The sequence below is a fragment of the Vidua macroura genome, chromosome 4 (genome assembly GCF_024509145.1).
Source record: "Vidua macroura isolate BioBank_ID:100142 chromosome 4, ASM2450914v1, whole genome shotgun sequence".
Taxonomy (NCBI): domain Eukaryota; kingdom Metazoa; phylum Chordata; class Aves; order Passeriformes; family Viduidae; genus Vidua; species Vidua macroura.
The window spans coordinates 68,027,703-68,049,646 of NC_071574.1; the positions used below are offsets into that span (position 1 = coordinate 68,027,703).

The 21,944-nt window shown below is 45.2% G+C and overlaps 1 protein-coding gene across 4 annotated transcripts; it reads right to left on the reverse strand.

The window, feature by feature from the left end:
* Positions 1-208: 208 nt before the first annotated feature.
* Positions 209-21,503, reverse strand: IMMT (inner membrane mitochondrial protein). Of its 4 annotated transcripts, XM_053975032.1 has the most exons (15): positions 21,387-21,503; positions 16,470-16,546; positions 15,912-16,101; positions 14,355-14,475; positions 12,113-12,193; positions 10,942-11,043; positions 10,256-10,392; positions 9,112-9,215; positions 7,062-7,197; positions 5,905-6,034; positions 4,175-4,189; positions 2,960-3,183; positions 1,994-2,125; positions 1,472-1,601; positions 209-1,165 (listed from the first exon to the last, which is right to left on the reverse strand). In XM_053975032.1, exons 1-15 carry the CDS (start codon positions 21,429-21,431, stop codon positions 558-560), a joined length of 2,232 nt encoding a protein of 743 aa, XP_053831007.1. In that variant the 5' UTR covers positions 21,432-21,503; the 3' UTR covers positions 209-557. The 4 variants fall into 4 exon arrangements, with proteins under 4 accessions (XP_053831007.1, XP_053831010.1, XP_053831008.1 ...); XM_053975035.1 differs by lacking the exon at positions 12,113-12,193; XM_053975033.1 differs by lacking the exon at positions 4,175-4,189.
* Between the last annotated feature and the right edge of the window lie 441 nt (positions 21,504-21,944).

Consider the following 21,944-nt stretch of genomic DNA (forward strand, 5'->3'; position numbering starts at 1 on the left):
ACAGGATGTGCTCTTACACCAGTTTTGTACATATACTGTACTCAAAGATAGGTTCATTTCTTTTTTAATGCTGTACAAATTAATAAATCAATCAGTGCTCCTTGAAAGAAGTAAATTAGAGTTTTAACCCCTCAGGTCATGGAGAAAGACTGAGCTTTGTACTGCCCAGCTGTAGTTGATGTTTAAACAGGAGACTTAAACAGCAGGAGCAAGTGGTTGAAGTCTTGTTTTATTCAGCTGACAAAGTGGCAAATGATTAATGGCAGGTTACAAACATTATTTTGGTTCGATCACAAGCCCACTTGGTAAGATGGGGAAACATTAATTCTTACACAAATTGTAGGGAAGCTTCCTGAAGTTGGTTGTCATGACAACTCAAAACCAACAAAAATACAACAGATGGTGAAATTAAATACAGTGCAAGGAAACAAGACTGTACCCGTGCTTTGATTTACTGCTTCCAGCCCCTGCCAACAGCTCTGTTTGAACCCTCAGGAGATCATGGGATTTCTCTCTGGCACCGAACAGCTGAACTGCCTCCAAAGCTCCAATCCTACTCACTGCACTTGAGTTGTTCCCAGCCCCACAGCACTGGCATATGCTGTCAAGATATCCACAATCTGTCTGGTTTCTAGGGTCATCCGTGCTTCCGTGAGCCAGTCGTGTGCCACCCTCCTCGACTCTCCTCGTAACTGGTTGACAAATTTGGCCGCCAGCTCCAGATCTCCATGTTCGATGCAGTAGGAAGCGTAAGACAATAACTTAAATGTGTCGAGGTCGTCGGGGCTGAGCTCAGCCGGTGGCTTCAGCTGCTGAGGGTGGAACAGCAGCAGCGACTGCAGGTAGGACAGGAAGTACTGGTACAGGCTGTTCCTCGTCTCGTCGATCATGGCCACTCGTTTTGCCAGTTTTTGGACCGTGTAGAACCGTGCTCTGAGGGCCTCCTCGCTGTACACGCCCCGCGTCAGGGACTCCTGCGGGAGAGCTGCTGTTAAGGCTTCCGTGAAGGCGTTGTCGGCGCAGCTGGCTTTGATGGCCTTCACCGCGCTCCCCAGGGGCTCCGTGGGGCTGTCCCCCGTGCCTGATCTCATGCAGTATTTGAGCGCTTCCACGGAGAGCCACAGCTGATGGGCCTTCCTGGCCTCCTCTTCTGCTACTGCGTGACCTGCAAGGGAAGCCAAGAAGGGGCTCTCAGTTGGGCATACGTGGTTTTGAGAACAAGCAGCAACAGCCACCCCTCTCTACCCTCTGCTTCCCAAAGCAGCCACCCCATCAGCATGTGCTCTAAAGCAAGTCTGTCCCACAGTTTAGAGCCAGAACAAGACAACTTTTGAAAGAACCACCTCAGACTTGCTCATCTGTGCTCAGCAGGGTGAGCTATGTGCCTAAGCCTGGGTTTAGACACCCAAGTTTGGGCAAGGGGCCTTTGGGGAACACAGTTTTAGTCCTTAAAGAGGAATTCAGTGCTCACTCTCGACTGCTTGCTCAATTCCCTTCAGCCTGGCATAGGCAGTGTTTATATCCAAGGTGAAGTTGTCAAGCTGTTCCTGAGTAAGGCGTCTGAACTGTATCTCCTGTTCACTGAGCTTCTCCGATAGGTTCTGAAACAGTGCAATACAAGTAACAGAAACAGCTGGTTAATAATATTTACCTTATTTTTAAGACACATTTCTCTAAATCTGTTGTCCTTGTTAGGACCAATGCATACAGTAAATACAATATACCAGTAAGAAACCCTATTGGGGTGAATTTAACAGTTACTGCACTTGTATCAAAAATTTGTCACCTATAGCAAAAGCTTTTCAGACCAGTCTGAATAAAACCTTTGCATTGAGGCACTCTGTATCACCTCAAGATAAGCCTGCTTCGCTCTCCAGCCCCCTGGAACATTTCAATCCCCTGGAAGATGGCTCAGCACACTTGTCACATGAAACATGTACTTTGCAAGACTTTGAATATCCCTATAATTCCCCTGGGGACTCCTCTCCCTTACCTGCTCAAATTCCACCTTTAGATCCTGCTCCTGGATCTTCAGGACGTCTCTGAGGTGGTCGGTGTGGGCAGCAGCCTGGCGCCGGAGCTGGGTTCGCATTTCACTCTCCATCACCTCCCGCACCTCTTCCACCTGCACACACACGAGGGGTGTAATGCACCACCACTGCTCGTCACACACTGTCACAGGATCACATCAGTGATTACTGAGGGTGCATGTCGGAGCAGTGGCACTGACAGAGCCTGTATTGCATCTTAAAGACCTGCTGAGGTCCAGTTTTACAGCTGAGCCTTTTCCTAGAGACGTTAAGGAATAGATTTATGGTTCACCATGTGAGTAACTGCTTGGTTACTCAGTAGGCACTTAGTGCAGCTACCAAAGTAGTATATAAAAAATACAGTAACATGTCAAATCAAACACTCAAACACTTTTGGAAGCTGGTTTATAAATGCGCTTCCAAACCCAAGAGAATTTACCTTTTCCCAATGTAGCTCTATAATGGCCACACAGGTCAGATCAAACACTGAAATTCTCAGTGAGGGTAGGGAGGCACTGGCACAGACTGCCCAGAGAAGCTGTGGCTGCCCCAACCCCTTTCCAAGATCATGTTGGCTTGGAGCAACCTGGTCTAGTGGAAGCGGTCCCTGCCCATGGCAGGAGGCTGGAACAAGGTGATCTTGAAGGTCCCTTCTAACCCAAATCATTCTAGGATTTATTTTGACCCAGTAATCGTATCTCCAACAGGAGCCAAGTAACTTCACAAAGTCATTCCCTGTAAGATTTTACCATTCTAACTTTGCAGCAGTTTCCTTGCTCAACATCTCCTTTTCATGTTTAGCCTGGGGGTCACCCATGTGAAGTCTCCCACTACCCAGAACATCCCAGTTGTCCCTCTGGCCTTTTCTATTAACTCTTCTACCTTCTTTTTGAGCCAAAGATTTAACCAGGTGCTTTAGGCCACTTTACCTTCCTCTCCTGTTCTAATTCAATCTCATTTTTGTGACGCTCCAGCGCTTTGGCCACAGCTGCCTCAAATGCTTTTTTGTCTTCAAGTTTCTGCTTCTCCAGGGCAGACTCGATGTGCTGCTGCTCCCGGACGCGCTGCTCCGCCAGCTCCCGGTTCAGCTGGTCGATGCGCCGGTGGGCGTGCGCGATCAGGGAGTTCAGGTCATCTGTGGACAACTGCCCAGCTAAAGGGAACACAGGGCATGAGGGAGGGGAGGGAAACCCCAGGGAAACAGCTGCAGTGCCTCCCCACCTCCCACTCAAGTGCTCTGGGGCTCCAAGGGGTTACTGACCAGAGAGCTTGTTCTAGGGAAGGTCTCTGAGCACTTCAAGCCCTTGACTTGTGCCAATGCCCACCTGAGACCACTTTCTGAACTGTATTTTCATTCCAGGAGAGAAATTATCTTGGTTTCTTCCGAATTATTCCCAGCTGTAATTTACACTTCAATATCCATGTCGCATTCAGAGACTGTCAACAGCTCTGTCATTTCTTGGTTTTTACACCACCACATATTTTCCCCTCTGCCAGCACACAGAGCAGCAGGGAATGTCACTGTGAGGGACAGACAGAATTACATTTTCTCTTCAACAGCTCTCCAGATGTTCCTAATCAGATTCCTTACCCCAGATTGTACTTTTCAGGTTTGGCTACTCAGAGGGCAGCACAATTCACACCCACATTGTACCTGGGATAGGAGGACCCAAGCTAGCCCTGCAGCATTTGGTGACCTGAGAAGGGCTTTATAAAATGCTGCAGCTCATTTTGCACTGGCTGCCAGCTAAATCATCTGTATGGAAAGCTAGGACTACTTGGGAAAGCATTCCTGCAGGGGCTCAAGCAAGCAAGATTGCAGTCCTTCAGTCATCTTGCTGTTGAGTGCTGGACAAAGGACTGCCACAGGAGGACTTAGAGCAGTGGTGCTCATTGTCCAGTGGGAAAGCTGAGCAGAAGCAGCACCAAGCTCAGCTGTTTGTAACAGTGTTACAAAAATATCAGTTTGTGGTTTAAGCCAAGTGTGCAACCCAAGGCATACCTCAGCCTGAAATATTCTAGGAATGCCACATTTCACCCTTTGTTAACTGCCTGTAACTTAAAGCCATGCCCCACACAAACACAAAAAAGGACAAAGAAAAGAGGTAACTTTCAAGGGACAAGAACAAGTGACAGTAACTCACCTAAGTCAGTTATCTCTGCAACAGAAAGAAGTTGGGAAAGTTAATGCACATCCACTACACAAGGCAGTCATGCAAAAGTAAAACAGAAAACTAAGCTTATCTACAGTGACTAAAACATGAGACCAAGTCCTTAGGAATTCAGGAAGAACAGTATGTGAAGTATAAAAGTCTCTAATACAGGCAAGATGTAGCCCAAGATACTCTAACCACTAAAACCACCCTTGGAAACCCAGAAATGGACACTTGAATTCAGCCAAAGCAAGGAACAGAAGTTTGAAGTAGGAAAGTGCAACAGGACACCGGAAATTTTAGTCTGACATTTCTAGGGTCTTACAAACAGAAGCAGTTGGTCAAGAAACAAATTCCCCAGTGGCAGTGAGAGTCAGGGACCCCAACAAGTCTGTCCCATTCAACAAGCCACATCAGCAAGAAATGGGGCACATGAAAGCTACCAGAGCTTCCCTTTCCTCTCACAGAAGGGCAATGATCACAAAACCCAAGATTTTGTCCTGTGCAAGGAGAAAGGCAGCTGCATCCTCAGGGAGCCTAAGTTTTTTTTTTCTTCAGAACTAATAACACCCCAAAAGCAAACTCCACAAACAATTTGTTAATTTCAAATATTTTCCCCACATATACTGGGTGAAAGGTTGCCTGTTTTTTAAATGAAAACTGACCATTCCAAAAGTTTGGTGTATTCATTTAGCCAGGAATATTATTTTGTGGACTATGGTCCACATTCCTAAAGCATAAAGTAGCATTAAGAAAATCTGTTGTAATTCTGCATTGTATACTTCAAGAAAAATATTAAGACAATACTGACACCAATTTTTTCAAATAATAGTTATTACTTCTATAAAATAATCTGTAACTTGGAAATAAAGCCTTAACAGCTGCCTCTGAACACATCAGCTAGAGAAGTCTGAGATCACTTAGTACATTTATATTAAACCCTGAGTGAAAATATCTGGAAATCTGTGGTTTTTAGGGAATTATTTTTTTTGAACTACCACAGACAGTAATTGTTCCATGGACATACCACACGTGGGATCTTGCAGGAGCTCATCCACAGTAATGGTGAACACACACAATCCACCTCCTGCAACTCTGCTTGTCTTTAAAATGAAAGCAGCTAAGGTGAGCAAGGGCACCTGTGGCAAGGAGGGTGCAGGGAGCATTACTGGGGCTGAGCTGACTGTTCACTGCTTTTGTGCAGCATTGGCTGTTGCTACAAGTCTCTTACTGTGTCCCTTTAGTTCAGAAATAAAATGTACTGGGGCAGGCAGGGTATAAACAATGAAACTTCTCCGTTTCAGTGATGATGTAGAAAAATTCAGAAGTTTTTTATCACCCTGTAACAACGGTGTTTTATAATACCTCTAATCACAGAGTCAACCAAGTATTTGATTACTGACTAACATCAGATTTGATTGAAATCTGGAATGACCTGGCTCCCTTCCTGAAATACCAGGGAGGGGAGAGATGTTCATACAACCAATATGACATTTATCACACAAGAGATAGGTTTTGTCATACTTCCCATACAGCACAGATAGTTCTAATTCTCTTCATAACACCTGCTTTAGATTACTTTAGTTGTGAAATCATTTTCACTTCAGACCAACCAAATACTGTGAAAATTTGAAAACTGGGATGGTGGACATGGAGTGATCATGCACTACAGACCACAGTGCAACAAGCACGAGGTAACCCCTCTCCAATGGGAGACTTACTCATCCCCTTCCAGCCAGGCTTCACGTCGGGGGTGATGCTGTCGAGCTCCTTCTGGAACTCCTCTCTGGCTTTGGCCACCAGCTCATGGTACTGAGCCACGATCTTGGCCTCAGACTGCGCTGCCTGAACCTGAACAAACAAGGGTGAGATCAATTTGTTTTTCAAGGCAAGGACTGAAATTGAAGGCACATAAAATTTAAAACCAAGCCCTGCGATATTGGCACATATCAATGCCCAGCCCAAACAAGGCAAACTCACTTGGGAGAGCACAAAAACCCACCCTATGATACTAAACCTCTCTTACACAATAATTATTTGCTGGAACTATAACTAATCCATTTTGCCTCAGATGCCCACTGTAACTACACAGCCAGTCTTTAGCCTGGACAGGACCAAGAGTACCTTGAATTCAGTTTATATCTTAAACATCTCCAGCTCCTTTTCTCTGCTCACAGCCATCATACAGGCCTAGTGATGCCTGTGATTGGTGCCATCCTCAGTGAGTTCTGATGTTCCCACTATCAGGCTATATTCACTCCAAACACACCTGATGAATTACCAGTTATCCTGCAAAGGGAGATAAACTTCACCTTTACATTTCTTTCCCAGTCTTCTGAACTGCAAAGTGATTTACCACTAAGTCATCAGCACACGTTGAACTCCTGCCTAACCTTGTGGTAAATTACCTTGGAATCAAATGGGAAGAATTACAAGTTGCCAACATAAAGGACTGGCACCATGAAGCCACTGGAGACTCTTTCAAGACAGAGTTCAAGTTCTCATGAAGATCTTGCCATGTCTGATTATTGACAGTATAACCAGCTCAAAGCCTGAGTACAGCTACAAGAGGATGGATTAACAATTCACAATGCACTGCAAGTGGTCACAGCACTGAGCCTGTCTGAGCTCCAGAAGTGTTTGGACAACACTCTCAGGCACAGGGACAGAGACAATACTCTCACACACATCTTGGGTGTCCTGTGCAGGACCAGGAGCTGGACTCAATGATCATGATGTGTCCCTTCCAACTCAGCACACTCTGTGATTCTATGAAATATCTCACTCCCTACAGAGGATTTGGGAATGGGTGGTCTGCACAAGCTGCCAAGGAGTCCCTATTCTAGAGGCAATTATAAACAGTCTGAGGAAGCTTTACCTTTTTCACCACATTGTCCAAGTCCACAATCATATGATGGAGATTTTCTTCTGCAGCAACAATGTGAGGTTTGGCTCCTGCCAGCTGAGACTTCTTGGCCCTCTCGATGACACCCTTCATCTTCTCTAACTCCTCTCTGAAAAGAGAAGTAGCTGCTAAATGTAACATAAAACAGAGCTTATCACTCCAAAGAAAATTTACTTTATTTTGTTGGTATTCACAGGAACAACTACTAGGTAACTCTAGTGGTGCTTCCTATCTACCAACTTTAAGATGCTTTGACTAAATTCCCACAGCCTGAAACCTAAAGATGTCAGTGTGGCTATTCCATGTAAAATGAGAATTATTTATACTGCAATTAGTATTCAGGATTTAGCTGGAGGGAAGATGGAAGTTCACTGAAAGGAGTTAGTATTAGTAAAACTAGAATTAGAGATTAAAATTAGGTTAGAATTATACAGCAGACATTTCCAGCACGTAACAGCAGCAAGAAAACATTTTTAATATAGATGGCTTACGCTTGCAGAAGTGTTTTGGACATGGTGACTGGTGGAGATTAATGAGGATGGGAGAGAATTTATAGGGCTCTGTAAAGATAGATTATGATTTTTTTGTAATTAGGAAAGAAATGCTTTCCTGTAGCACAATTGGAAATCAAGGAAAAAGTGAAAAAACGTTCCTTTTCCAAATCCATTTAAACCAATGGAGGTTTCCAATGACCTCATTAGAATAAGGAACAAGCTTTAAAATAAGTAAATTAAGAAAATAAATAAAAGTAAAGATATCCAGTAGAGCAATAGAGAATGAAAGCTGCTGCATGTGGGGTTTGCATTAGCTTTGTTTTTACAATGAAACCTCAATTACACCTTCTACTAATTTTAGTCAGGCCAGCAACATCAAAGATAAGGGAAGTTTATAATGTGAGAGCAACCATGCAGCTTCAAGGATGATGTTGGCCTCTCAGCCTCAGAAGCATCAAAGGGTTTCCAAATTTATTTCTAACCTCACTACAAGGGCATCTTGGAGATACTGTTTGTCATTTTGATTCTGCTCCTACAGTGCCCAGAGACCACACTCAGGGCACATCAACACAGGTCATACAGAGCCCAGGGTATGAGCAGCGCTGCCATTCAGAATTCAACTTTTTCTTAGGCATGTGCTCAGTAAAAAATCAAATTGCTTAAAAGCAATTCTGTGGACACAGGGAACTGCCAAAGGATGCTGCAAGGTTTCATTTCTTCATTACAACTAAAAGGAGCTGGTGATGTTGCTGACTCAATACACAAAGTGCAGGAGTCATCCTCAAACAGTTTGGGTTGGAGGGGACTTTAGAGATCATCTCATTCCACCCCCTGCCATGGACAGGGACACTTTCCACTGGAACAGGTCACTCAGACCGCTCAGACAGGTCACTCCATCCAACCTGGCCTGGATCACTTCCAGAGATGGGGCAGCCACAGTTTCTCTGAGCAAACAGTGCCAGGGCCTCACCACCCTCACAGGGAAGAATTTCTTCCTAATATCCAATCTAAATCTGCCCTCTGTCAATTGAAGCCATTCTCCCTTGTTCTGCCTTTGTAAAAAGTCCCTCCCCAGCTCTCTTGTATCCCCTTTAGGTGTTGGGGTGCTTGAAGGTCTCCCCAGAGCCTTCTATTCTCCAGGCTGAAGTCCTTAAAATAGGTTTATTATTAACACAAATACTCAACAGTAATACTGAAAGGACTGTGGATTTTTTTTTTTTTTCACCTTACTTGAACTTACCAGCACTCTATGTTAGTAGTAAGGAGATAAATAAGTTCTTAAAAAGAACAGGACTGTTTCAGACTCTCTGGTACAGGGAGGACTTTGTGCACATGCACCCAAGGTTTGCACATGCCAAATTAAAATGCTTATGCTAATGAGTGTTAAACCATCTTTTGAGTTGGCACAAACACATCATTCAATATGAACACAGGCGACTCCATACTTTCTAGAAACTCATCTGGTGTTTGCCAGCCCTCACATGAGCAATGTAACTTATTAACTCCAAGACTTAAATCAAGCAACTCACTTGGCTTTCAGAAGGGCGTCAGCAGCTTCATCCACGGCTCTCCTCCGGTCCTTCAGCGCCTCCTCCAGCGTGCGCCACTGGGAGGATTTCTTCCCCCCAGCGTCCTGGGAAGCACAGACTCCTCATTAGGGTCATTACAATCACTGAACAAGAGTTACCACAGAGTGGAAGCCTGCAGAGATTCACACGTTGCTGGACATTTCCCTCAAACTGAGCACCATTCTTGTGTTTTTCAACAGCACAGCTGGAAGTTTTACAAGTGATGTTTATCTTCCAACATTTTGCTTTGGTTTTGTTTGATTCTTAATGTTTGTTTTTTTTTTTTTTTTTTCCCTGAGCCACAGACCTTTATTCACCCAGAAGAGCTTACATAAGAATCACTATATGGTGCACAACCTATAGTGGGAAAATCTCCACATGTATTACAGTACTTTAATACTTTAAAATTGCTTTTAAGTTTAATATTTAAAGAACCATAATACTTTAAAGTTGGTTGATTTTAAATTAAGCTTAGTAATTAAGCTTAAAAGCAATCTCTTAAGGCAGTTATTTTACTAACAACTAGGTTAAGTCTTGAGTGCTTGGTTGGTTGCCCATGTCCCTGCTAATTGATTAACAACTGAATTTTATCTCTGCTCCAGAACTGCATGGGCAGTGGCAGACCCACACAAACCTTGGCATGAGCACACCACAAATGTTATCACTTGTGCATCCCCTCATCCCCTTCCTATTTCCTGACGAGAAACAAACAATCCAGCAAGAGGATGTTGGGAAAGGGGAAAAAGTTCAATGGAATTATTGGCGTGGACAGCATGATCTTAACTAGGTAAAAAAAGTCTTAGGAATTAAAATAAAATTAATTAAAATACAGTGTGAAAACTATTCATGTCTTAACTTGAATTTTCTTCTTCCAAAAAAAAAAAAAAAAAAAAAAAAAAAGGAGTTGGGAAAAAACCCCAAACAACACAATTCAAAATCAAAACCACTGTATTATTTGACTATACCACATTTTGTAAGTGGAAAGATACATTAAAACTGTGATAAATGTAAAGGCATTGCAAGAAAAGATTCCAAGTTTATTTTAAATTCAGATTGAAGTTTTGCTGAACACAAAGAAGAAGACCACAGCACTTGTCCAATTTACCTCAGAATCATCCATGGCATCCTTCAGTATTTGGGAATGGGCATTCACTGCTTGCACAGCTGACTCCTGAGCAGTGATAGCCTGAAGGGTTACACGAGCAGTTGTGTTTAGGGCTCCTTCTAGAGTTGCTGCAAGGGCTGGAAAAAAAAAGTCAATTAAACAATAAAGAAAAAACTTTCTAATTAGTAAAATAATATGTTACAGCCTCTACATCTCGTATTATTTTCTATGATCTAAAAGGGCTGGTCAGTTTGGGAATTTTAAACAGTTTTAAACAGCAACCTACAGAAGATCACCAAAATGCTCTCCTCATTTAGAGCAGGGGTATTAAGGTGTAACTCAGCACCCACAGCAAAACACCACCCAGTGGAAGACCTCTCCCATGGGACTGCAGAGGGGTGCAGGTATATCCCATGTTCACTTGTTCTAATGGTTCTGGAAACAAATTTTCACATCTTTGAACCTTGGAGTCTATTCCAACCTCAATTTTTCCATAATTCTTCAATTCTCAGTTATTTATGAGTGGGTGGAAGAAGCTTCACCACCACTCCCACTGTCAACTCCACTGCTTCACCATCACTCTCACATGCAAGAGGTGTGTAAGGAGCTTAGGACTATAAAGCCAGTGCAATTCCACAGTTCTGTTCCATGCAACACACACAGGAACAGTGACAGTGTGGACTCACCTGACACCTTCTCTTGTTCCTCTTTGTCTTGCTGGGCAAGCCGGGCTGCAACTTCTTCTGGTGGCCGTTCTTTTACAGCATGGGAACCTTCATGTTGTTTGCCTATTCAGAAGCAAAAACGTGTCAAACTGCTTAAGAGGAGACTCCAAATTAGGGTACAGAGGTTACTTGTAGGGAAGTAACTTTACCAAAACTGATTTTTATAGTTGGTTTCACTTCGTAGATCTGACTTCTGCTCAAAGCCATGCTGGAACTACCTGAAGAATCTTTATATCCATAACTACAAAGGCCAGTCTCACAACTTAAAGACAAGAGCACGGACACCTCACATGTATTTGGAGATTTTCCATCGTCTAGTTACAAAATTACACAAGACTTAGAAGTCAAAGGCAAAGCAAGAAGTGAGAAACACTCATGGAGCCAAGGTTAAATTTCAAGTGAATCTCCATTCTTGCCTTTTCTCACTTCTCCTCCAGCATGCTTACAGAGCCCAAACTAAACAATGAAGGATGAATGAGAAGGCTACGTTGGGTCACAATTATATTAAATTCCCTTGCCTACAGCCACTTAAAATGCCTTCAAAAGTGAGAATTGACCTCACTAACAGTCTCAAGATCAACAGCAAGTTGCATCTGAACTGAGGAGACAGCACAGAGCTCTCAGCCTCAAGTTGCAACAAAACCTATCAGGTCACCTCTGAATAATGCTGATGTTACTCTGCAGCATGTACTTAACCCTGGCATGCTTTCTATGAAACGTGTTCATAACTAGTATTAATGTAATCCAATCTCATCTGGAAGAGACCATCATCTCAAGGCTGGTGTCTCTTGTTGAGTTTAACAATAAACACAGTTTCTTCACTTGTCCCTGGGCAGAGATGGTCTACTGAACAGCAATCACAAAGCCACCAAGAGCAGAGGCAAACTGGAATGTGCAAGTTCAGTTCAGCACAAAGGCAGGCTTTGCTCTTGTGCTCACGCCTATACCTGTCCCAGGCATCTGCAGCTCTCACTGTGTCCAAAATCTATTAACAGATGATGGAAGTTTTCTGCACAAGGCACAGAAACTCACACGTTTCAACACTGACAAATACCAACACAGAAGCAAGAATGCATGCACGTGAAGCTAGAGGATTTGGGTTTTCTTCATTGTATTCACATGAATTTTTCACCTTCTTCAGTCTGTATCCCCGGAGCTGGCACCGACACGGCTACCCCTGTTGCAGAGATGATCTGTGCTGCAGCCTTGCCTGCTGTTAAACACAGTTGCAGAACACACCAGTTAGTACAGCTGGGGAGATGGGCTCCATCTGCCAGAGAAGGATGGGCCAGAGCATCTTCGGCCAGGGGCCTGCTGAGCTGGTGAGGAGGGGCTTAAACCAAAGCTGCTGAGAGAGGGGGCCCAGGAAAAGGGAACCTCACTTCAGGGAGACATGGTGGGATGGCAGCTGTGACTGGAGTGTTGGAATGGAAGGATGAAGGCTCTTTAGGAAGGCCTGGCAGGAGAGACAAGGAGTGCAATCGCCCTCTTTGTCAATGACCAACTGGAGTGCATGGAGCTCTGCCTGGGAGTGGGTGAGGATCCAACCAAGAGTTTATGGGTCAGGATTAAAGGGAGGGCAGGGATAGGTGACATTACAATGGGGGTCTGCTACAGCCTGCCTGAGCAGATAAGGCCCTCCAGTGAGGGAGCAGCATTGCAGAATAAGGGAAGTGCAAGTGACATCTCCCTGGATTTCAGAAAGCATTTGCCACTGTCTTGCATGACATCCTTATCTCTAAACTGGAAAGACATGGATCTGATGGATGAACCACTCTGTAGGTAAGGCACTGTCTGGATGGTTGTACTCGAAGAGTTGTGGTCAATGGCTCAATGTCCAATGGACACCAGTGGTAAGTGTGTTCCTCAAGGTCACTGTTGGGACCAGGACTGTTTAACATCTTTGTTAGTGACCTGGGCAGTGGGACTGATGCACCCTCAACAGGTTTGCTGATGACATCCAGCTGAGCTGTGCAGTCACACAAAGGAGGGAAGGGATGAATCCACAGGGACCTGGACAGCCTCAAGAGGTGGGAGTGTGTGAGCCTCATCAAGCTCAACAAGACCAAGTGCAACATCCTGCACTTGGGTTGGGGCAAGTCCAAGCACAAACACAGGCTGGGGGGAGAATGGATCAAGAACAGCCCCCAGGAGAAGGACTTTGGGATGCTGGTGGATGAGAGGCTCAGCATGACCTTGTCACGTGCACAGGCAGTCCAGAAACCCCCTGTGTCCTGGCTGGATCCCCAGCAGTGCAGGCAGCAGGTCAAGGGAGGTGATTCTGCCTCTCTACTCTGCTCTGGTGAGGCCCCACCTGCAGTGCTGCATCCACCTCTGGGCCCCCCACACAAGGAGGACATGGATCTGTTAGAACAAGTCCAGAGGAGGCCACGAAGATGCGCAGAGGGCTGGAGTCCCCTGCTATGGAGACAGGCTAGGAGAGCTGGGGGTGTTCAGCATGGAGAAGAGAAGGCTCCAGGGACACCTTCAATTATCATCCAGTACCTACAAGGGTTACATGAGAGCTGGAGATGGTCTTCTACAAGGGCATGGAGTGACAGAACAAGGGGAAAGGGCTTCACACTGACAGAGGGCAGGGTTAGATTAGATATTAGGAAGAAATTCTTTATTGTGAGGGTGGTGAGGCTCTGGAGTACGTTGCCCAGAGAAGCTGTGGCTGCCCCATCCCTGGAAGTGCTCAAGGCCAGGTTGGATGGGCCTTTTGGGTCTAGTGAAAGGTGTCCTTGCCCTGGGCAGGGGGTTGAAATTAGATAATTTTTAAGTTCTCTTCCAAACCATTCCATGCTAAGTGCTATAATACAATAACACGGCTATAAGACTTAATTTTTTCCTCTGTAGAAAAATATTAATTGGATATGGATGTTATTATTTCCAGAAGAAGATGATTTCCTGGACAAACAGCAACAAGATATTAGTTACACATACACGGAGCCATTAGAGATAAACGTAAAAAGACATCACAAGTGCTCCTCTCTAAATGAGTTCCATTTGATCTGGCTTTACAATAGCCCAGTAATTATCCAAAATTAAGAATCTTGTGCTTACAAGAGCCTCAGAGTCCAGCACCTGAAGTTTTCTTCCTGCTGAGTCTCACATATAAACTATGCAGGTTAGTAATTATTTATCTCAGATTCCAAATATCCTCTAAATTAAATATATTTCTTTAAAAAAAAGGAAAAAAAAAAAAGCTAAAGGCACTTTACACAAATGTTATGACTTGGAAAGAAAAAATTCTAAGAAATGACAACATTTACCTTCAACCATTCAAAGGACAATTTTAATCTACTCTAATATACATGACACAGAAGATCATTAGGTCATTTGCTTCTTTGTACATGACACTATAAATTTACCTCCTTTTTCCTCTGTAGGAGCAGCACCTTCTGGTTTGCCTGTCTGGGATTTGGGAGCAGGCTGTTTAGACTCTTTCATTACTTCTGCTACAGATGAGATCTTCAGTGGACCTTGATGTATCTTGAAAAGTCAGAAATAAGAAATAGCATCAGTTTTTCAAACAGCTTGGATTTCACTGATTCCAGTATAATGGAAAATAATTTTCCCATATCCAGGTGTCTGTACCATAAATCTGAGCTTCAAAGTGCAAATTAAAACAGCCATCTAATGCCTTGACTTGATTTTTAATTCAGAAGGAATTTTTACTATTTTCTCCTCTCCAAAAACTGAAGGTAGAATTGTGGCAGTTTTCACTATAAACAAATATTTATTAAATTATGCATAAAAAACAAATAGTTTCATGTCCGAAATATTCCAAGCACTTCTGAGTTTGTTGAATGCAGAAACCCTAAGTTTGGCTCCACTGATTTTCTTCTGAAAGGCTTCAGATGCTGGTGGTTTAGGCACATAAACATTCAAACACAGAATATTGTGACGTTTTGTGATATTAATCCCTTAATATCCATTGTGGAAAGGCACAAGGTAAAAATAAAACCATCTGAGTTAGAGCCATGACTGGGGAGTTGATAACTCTGCTGATCAACCTGGTTTGCAAAATTCCCTGGTGCCTGGGAGGCACCAAGAGCTTGGATGATCACACAAACTGTAGCTAAAACAAGAAGAGAGAAAGAAAATTTTGTTGACTGATATTCCCCCCACTCATTAAGAACAGCTTTCTTAAAATTCAATTTAAAATATTTTGAGTTTCCTGAAGGCCAAATGGCTTCTGAAAGCTCAAAAAAAAAAAAAAAAAAAAAAAAAAAAAAAAAAAAAAAAAAAAACCAACAAAAAACACAAACCAAAAAAAAAGAAAAAAAAAAAAACAACAAAAAAAAACCAACTTGGCCAGAGTAGATTTTCAGTATTCTTGATTACTGGGAAGTAATCAAGTATGCAAAGAACCTTCCAGGTTTCAATTTCCAGAGTTGTGCCAAAGGCAGTATCAGATTTTCCCTTCTCCAAGGTAATGGCACTAAGATTTCAAAGAATGATGCTTATGCCTGGCTCTGTACCATTCACATCTTTACTTATTCAAGAATGTTCTCAGTCTTCTTTAAAATAAGTTCATTTAGAGTAAGTTTTGTAATTCTGTACACCACTAACTACATTAAGCCTCTAGTAAAGCAGTTAAATTCCAGCTTGTCACCTGTGTCTCTCTCCCCCCATTTTATTTCTGAGTATAAGCAGAGCAGCTATTCAGTTGGGATTCTAATAGATTATTTTAGTATAAATAAAACCAAGTTTTACAACCCACACACAACAATCATGAGATGGTAATGGGAAACGTACAAGCATCAGTTTTGCAGCACCAAGTAGGAACTGAGTTCCTAATTCTTAAACCTTAATTAAAGGAATTCTTAGCACAAAGCAAAATTAATCAGAATTTGAAACCTAAGTGCAGACACTCTTTGAAGAACAGAGAAATGGATGTGTGGGGGTGGATGGGCAACACTTACTGGTTTCTTTGACACTGGTGTGCTGGAAGGTGCAGGGCCAAGTGCCATCTCAAAGAGTTTGTCAGAGTAGGGAATGGCCTTCTCCACGCTCTCCCGGAACTGTCTGTCATAGCTGGCGTACAGGACGGTTCCACCTATCCCTCCACCCACGAACAGCAGACCCGCACCAATGATTTTGCCCACGGAAACACTGAGGAGGAAAGAGTGAAAGGGATGTAAATTATATACATAAATAAATAAATAAATAAATAAATAACAAACATCAAACAGTTTGTGAGTCTTCAGCTTACAGCTGGGGACCACCACTCTGTTCCAGGACCTCAAACCCAGGACCTGCTTTAAATCACCTCCAGTCTGCTACGACACCGGTTAGTAACTAACCCAAGGGTAAGATGCCAACCCACAACTTCCATGATAAATACAGATCATCTTCATTTTCTCCATCTAAATCTGACTGAACCAAACAAGGAACACACCCCATGAGAAACCAAGGAGCAGACTCCCTGTTGGTCAATGCACCAGCAGAAGCAGTCCCACCCTCCAGACCCCGCTACGTACCCGGACTCCCCGGAGTGGGTGGCATATCCGCGGTACAGGCGCGATGGACGGAGGGAGGCTCTCACACACCGACTGTTCTGTGGGGGAGGAGGCAGGGTCAGCAGTGAGCACAGTGAGGCATCTCCCTCTCAAGAGCAGGACTGGGCTGACTGGCTCCACTGCCACAGCCTCCGTGTGTCTGTAGGAAAGCTGTGAGCGGCACTACAACAGCGACGTTGGACTCTTTGCTGTGACCACATGGAGAGCTTTCCCATGTGCAGCTTCCAGGCTCAGGGCTTTTTAAGAAGTCATTAAATTCTTTGAAAAATGAATTGAAATTATGAAAAATGAGAAGGAACAAATCCCTACCCCAGCTTCTTTCTGCATTTATTTTGCTGATTTATGTGCTGGGCAGTACAACAGGGTTAGTTTCAGATGCATTTCAATCTCACACACTAGAATGGCTCAGTGTGAGCGGGGCAGAACACAACAACAGCTGTTTAAATGCTTAAAAGTACTTTTAATTCTTAAGATATACAAGCAATTCTCCTTAAGCTTCCAAACCAAGACCACTACTGCAAAAGAATTAATAACACGTACACTTTCCAGACAGACATCAGATTATAATATAAATTAAATTAGTATATGAAGAGTGGTATTTTATTATATTCTACTTAACAAAATCCACATTACCAAGATTTTTATCTTCTCTGAAGGACTGGTTAAGCTACTCTAAGCTTACAGAAGAAAACACACTGTTGGCCTCAGAGGTTTTTTCCCCACATGGGAATTACTAACAGAGAAGTACAGGACTCATGAGAAATCCAAGTACAAGGCACAAAAAGAACTTTTCCCACAGTTGAGGTATTTTGCCCAACAGGGAATTTTTTCTTTAAAAAAGAAAAAAAACTGGGAGATGCTTCACTACAACATAACCCCAGAAGACAAATTTCTCTGTTTTCTTTTGCACATGGCAATAACATGCACAACTCTTGTGGTTTAGGTCCTATCCCTGTCCAACAGCACAGACAGGAAAAGGCAGGAACACTGCATTCTTATTCTTTCCACAAAGGCAGCCAAAGCATTTTTAATTAGCAGCAGGAGCACAAGAGGAAGCATGCTCCTCTTGCCCCCAAGAACTCCAGGAGCCCTCATTGTGGGTGGTTTTCTGGATTGTGATGGATAGAAAGGGCAACACAACAATAAATATATTTGTAACATTTTTGATTTTTTGACTTGACTGGCCCCGGAGCATTTCCTGAGGCTCCAACGGTCCTTTCAAGGGGAATTTCACTAATAAAAGCTTTGCAAATCATTTTGTTACCAATTTCTGAACGTAACAAAAATTGACTCTCAGTATGTCCCTATTACACCATGAAGCACAGGAGGAGCAAATAATTCAGTATTATGCATACAACTCAATCCAATAAAATGAGAAGGGAAAAAACCCTGATTTTCTATTCATCAATTCAGACTGAATTTCCAGTCCCTTCCAGCACTTTGGGATTATGCTATTTTGCCTGGTGCTCCCCTGGAAATAAGCCATCACTTCTGAGCTCCTGGCCAGGCTTTCTGGAGGTGATCCCACCCTGCACCACTGTCACTCCCACATCCTTGCTCGGGCTGGACTTGCCCTCTGGGCCAGCTCAGCCTTGTCCCAGTTGGCTAAAACCCCTACTCACACCTGGTGATGGCAAGCAACACTGGACCCATTTGGCTCCACACCTTCAGCAAACATCAGTTCCTGCCCTCGGGATCAGGCTGTGCTCAGGGAGCCACCAAGGCAGAGGAGAAGACCTGCTTCTCTTAGCTCAGCATTTATGTTTATACAACCAAGAGGGGATTTTTGGAGGGATTACTGATTTTAGTCCCGATGATCTTCTGAGATCTCTTCCAAGCTGGACTGTTCTAGATTTAGCCAAATGCTCACTTCTATTTATTTTTCATCAAGATGAGAGGAACCAAAACACAGGCCCTCCATCTCTGGCATTGGGACTCTCATGCATGTAGCAGTAATTAAACCCAAAACAAGCCTTCACCAACTTCATCTTTCAAGTCACTGCAACAAATTTCCACAGCTAGCCAGTGGAGCAGCAAATGAAAATCTGTAGGTACCCATGTTTTATGAACAGAAGCCAAATTTTCCCTCCCTCACATCCAGATATACTAATACTGCCAAAAATCACTGATTTCTTAAAAAATCATTTTTAAAGAAGTAGTGCTCTCTTTTGGCCAGAATAATAATATTGCTTGTATTTGCTGTACCACCACAATATGGAAACTAGCAGCTAGTTTCTAATCTCCCCTCTGCAAAATTTCCAGGACTTTGTAAATTTTCAGACCCTTGTCATTTATTTGCAATAATGCCTCAAAGAATTTTGAAGAAATTCACCACATGTGCTATGCTGTGCCCTTCAAAAGGCAGAAACAAACCACTTTCTGTCCTGCAGAAGACAGCAAATTCTTTGGATGAGGCAGCATGGACACAGCAAGGATGCCCACGGCAAGGGCACTGTAGGGCAGCTGTTTCTATTTCTTCCTCCTCCTCCAGCAGTTTTAAATTATATCTGTTTCATTCAACTTCTTAAATACTTATTATTTTGCAATCATTACCTACTATTTAATCACCACAATAATCATTCTGCAGGGCACATCACACCTTCACTCTGGTTAATATTATGAGCCCCAGTGATTTAAGGACATTTAAGGATATCCATGTGAGCTCACTCTGGCACAGCGCTCAGGGCAAGAACAGCATGGCAGAACATCATTAAACAAATTAAATTTGCCTTGCAGGTTTATACTTTATGTGTAACTTCAAATAACCATGGCCAGGACACACCATCATCTGCTCATTCAGTTCCAGCTCATCCTCTCTTAGGCACCAGGCTCGAGCATCCTGATCCAGAATTTCTGTAACGTGGGATTCGTGCACTTCAACAGAAAGAGCAAACCAGAAACTTCAGGGAAGTTTTTCTTCATTAAGACAGAGATCAGGTACAACAAGGACATCTGACCACAGAATTCTGATTTCCCATCATTCAAGGCTTCTGCCAAATATCACATACTTTTACTAAAAGTCCTGTTCATTTCACAGCAAACTTCAAAAATACTTTAAGAGAAAAATCTCTCTGCAGCACTGCATATGTAAGCAGAAAACATTTCTGAAAGTGATGAAGATCCCCTTCTCTCAAATCCACTTCAATTTACTTGTTACAAGTTTAGTGATGCTCCATGCACAGAGCTGACAGTAGGAAAGAATGAATAAAGAGCTCACAGAAAGAATGAAAGTAGGAAAAAATGAGTAACAGGAAAGAGGGAAGGAAAGAATGAATAAAGTTTTCCCAGTCTCCACCATGAGCTCTCTGGTACAGATAACAAACTTCAGAGAGTGTTGTGGCATGTCTGTGTTTGCAGTTCTCAGAGATAAATTCTCCCCTGTGAGGGTGGTGTGGTGTTGCCCAGAGAAACTGTGGATGTCCTGTCCCTGGAAGTGTCCATGTCCAGGCTGGACAGGGCTCACAGTAACCTGGGATAGTCAAAGGTGTCCCTGCCCAAGGCAGGGAGTTTGGAATGAGAAAGTCTTAAGGTCCTCTCCAACCCAAACCATTCTGTGACTCTTCCACCAAATATTTATAGCCCGATGACCAACCTCCAGCTGCAAAGCACCACCCTGGCTGTTCTGGAGCTGTACAGTCATTCCAGACACGTTCTGCTAAAGGCTGAGCACATGCAAACAGCCTCAAGTGATAAATATCTGCCAAAGCCTGGTTTCTGTCTTCTCAACTTCCAAATGAAACTTTCCACAGGCAGGCAAACCCGGAGCCTTTTTCCAGTGGGCATCAGGTGACCAAAGGACTCTCCAGCCCTGTAGAGCAGCAGAGGAAATGCAGCTGCTGCAATGGGAAAGGCTGGAGCTTTAGAGGGAAGAACCTACAGCTTCTCCTTTCCTAAATCGTGTGAACAGAGGGTAATGAACACTGGGATGGAAAACAGGATATAAAAGTGATCTAATCAGGTTATTTTTTATCAGGCAGCTAAAATACAATGTGGGGCCTTGGTAAAGGAGTCACCCTCACCTATAAATCCCTGTGGCTTCCTAAAGTTGGCCTACTGTTTTAAAAAGGCTCCAGAGCACCTCAACATCCTTATCTCTGCTGATAAGGAGAGGCAAAGGTCCACGATACAAAGCACAAGTCCCACGGGCACTTCTACCCTGGCATAGCGTGTTGTGTCCCACCGTGCGGACAGAAGGATCCCCTTATACACGAGCGCTGACATCCCTCGTGTCCCCACGCTGCACACCGGGGCGCGCCGGCCCCGACCCTTCGGGCGGCCGGACGCACCGGGCTCAGGAGGGGCTGCCCGGGAGGCCGCGCCGGGGAAGGCAAGGTCACGTCCTTCCCGCCGGGGAGCGCGCCTGCCGCCCATCCATGCTCCATCCGCGCGGGGCCCGCGGGCCCCGCGCGTCCCCACCGAGCCCCCGCCGGCCCCCGGGCCACGCCCGCGGCTCCCGGCGCCGTCCCGGAGTGTGGGCCGGGAGCAGCGGAGCGGAGCTGCGGGCCCGGCGCGGCCATGGCGGCCGAGACTACAGCCCCCAGCAAGCAACGCTGCTCCCCGCCATCCCGCTAAGGACTAAAAGTCCCGGCGTGCCTTCCGGCGGTGCCGCATTCCGTCCCGCTCTGTCCTGCCGCGATGCAGGCTGGGACTGGTAGTACACCCCACCGACCAGCTCCCACCCCCCCGCCTCCGTTGGCGGTCGCGGCCGTCCGTCAAAGGCCGCGCAGCCAATCGGAGCCCCGCGTGCGGAGTCATTCAGCGCGCGCCGAGCCGCGGTCACAGGGACTCCCCCCTCTCCGCAGGCCTGGCCCGGCCGCACCGGTCGCAGGGCTGATCACAGAGAGAGCGAATCGCGGGGCTCCCCCGGGGGAAGCTCACCTGCTTGGCCGCGGCGAGCCCCGCTCGGCGGCACGCCCGCAGCATGGCTCGGAGCGGCGGCCGGCGCGGCCCGCGGGAAGGCGCCGTGCGCGGGTCCTGCCGGCGCCGCCTCCGTGCCCCCCTTCAGCGGGCACTGCGCCTGCGCGGGCGCTCCCGCCCCGCCAGGGGGCGGCCGCGCGTGACGGGCCTCGCGTGGCCAATGGGAGGGCGGGCACGGGCCGCGCGACGCCGGCGGGGCGCGGTGGGGTGGTGCCCGCGCGCGGGGGCGCGTGCGCGGAGCAGGGCTCGCGCGCTCCCGGGACCGTGCGGGCGGGACAGAATAGGATAAAAATATAAATAAAATAAAATAAAAATCACAGAATGGGTCAGGTCGGATAGGGCCACAGTTGGTCTGGTCCAACCTCCCTGCTTAAGCAGAGTCATCCCAGAGCACACGGCGCAGGACTGCAAGCAGACAGCTCCGGAGTGTCTCCAGTGAGGGAGGCTCCACACCCTCTCCGGGCAGTGTGCGCCCGTGCGCGGGCACTGCGCTGCGGGGCTCTTCCGCACGTTCAGGTG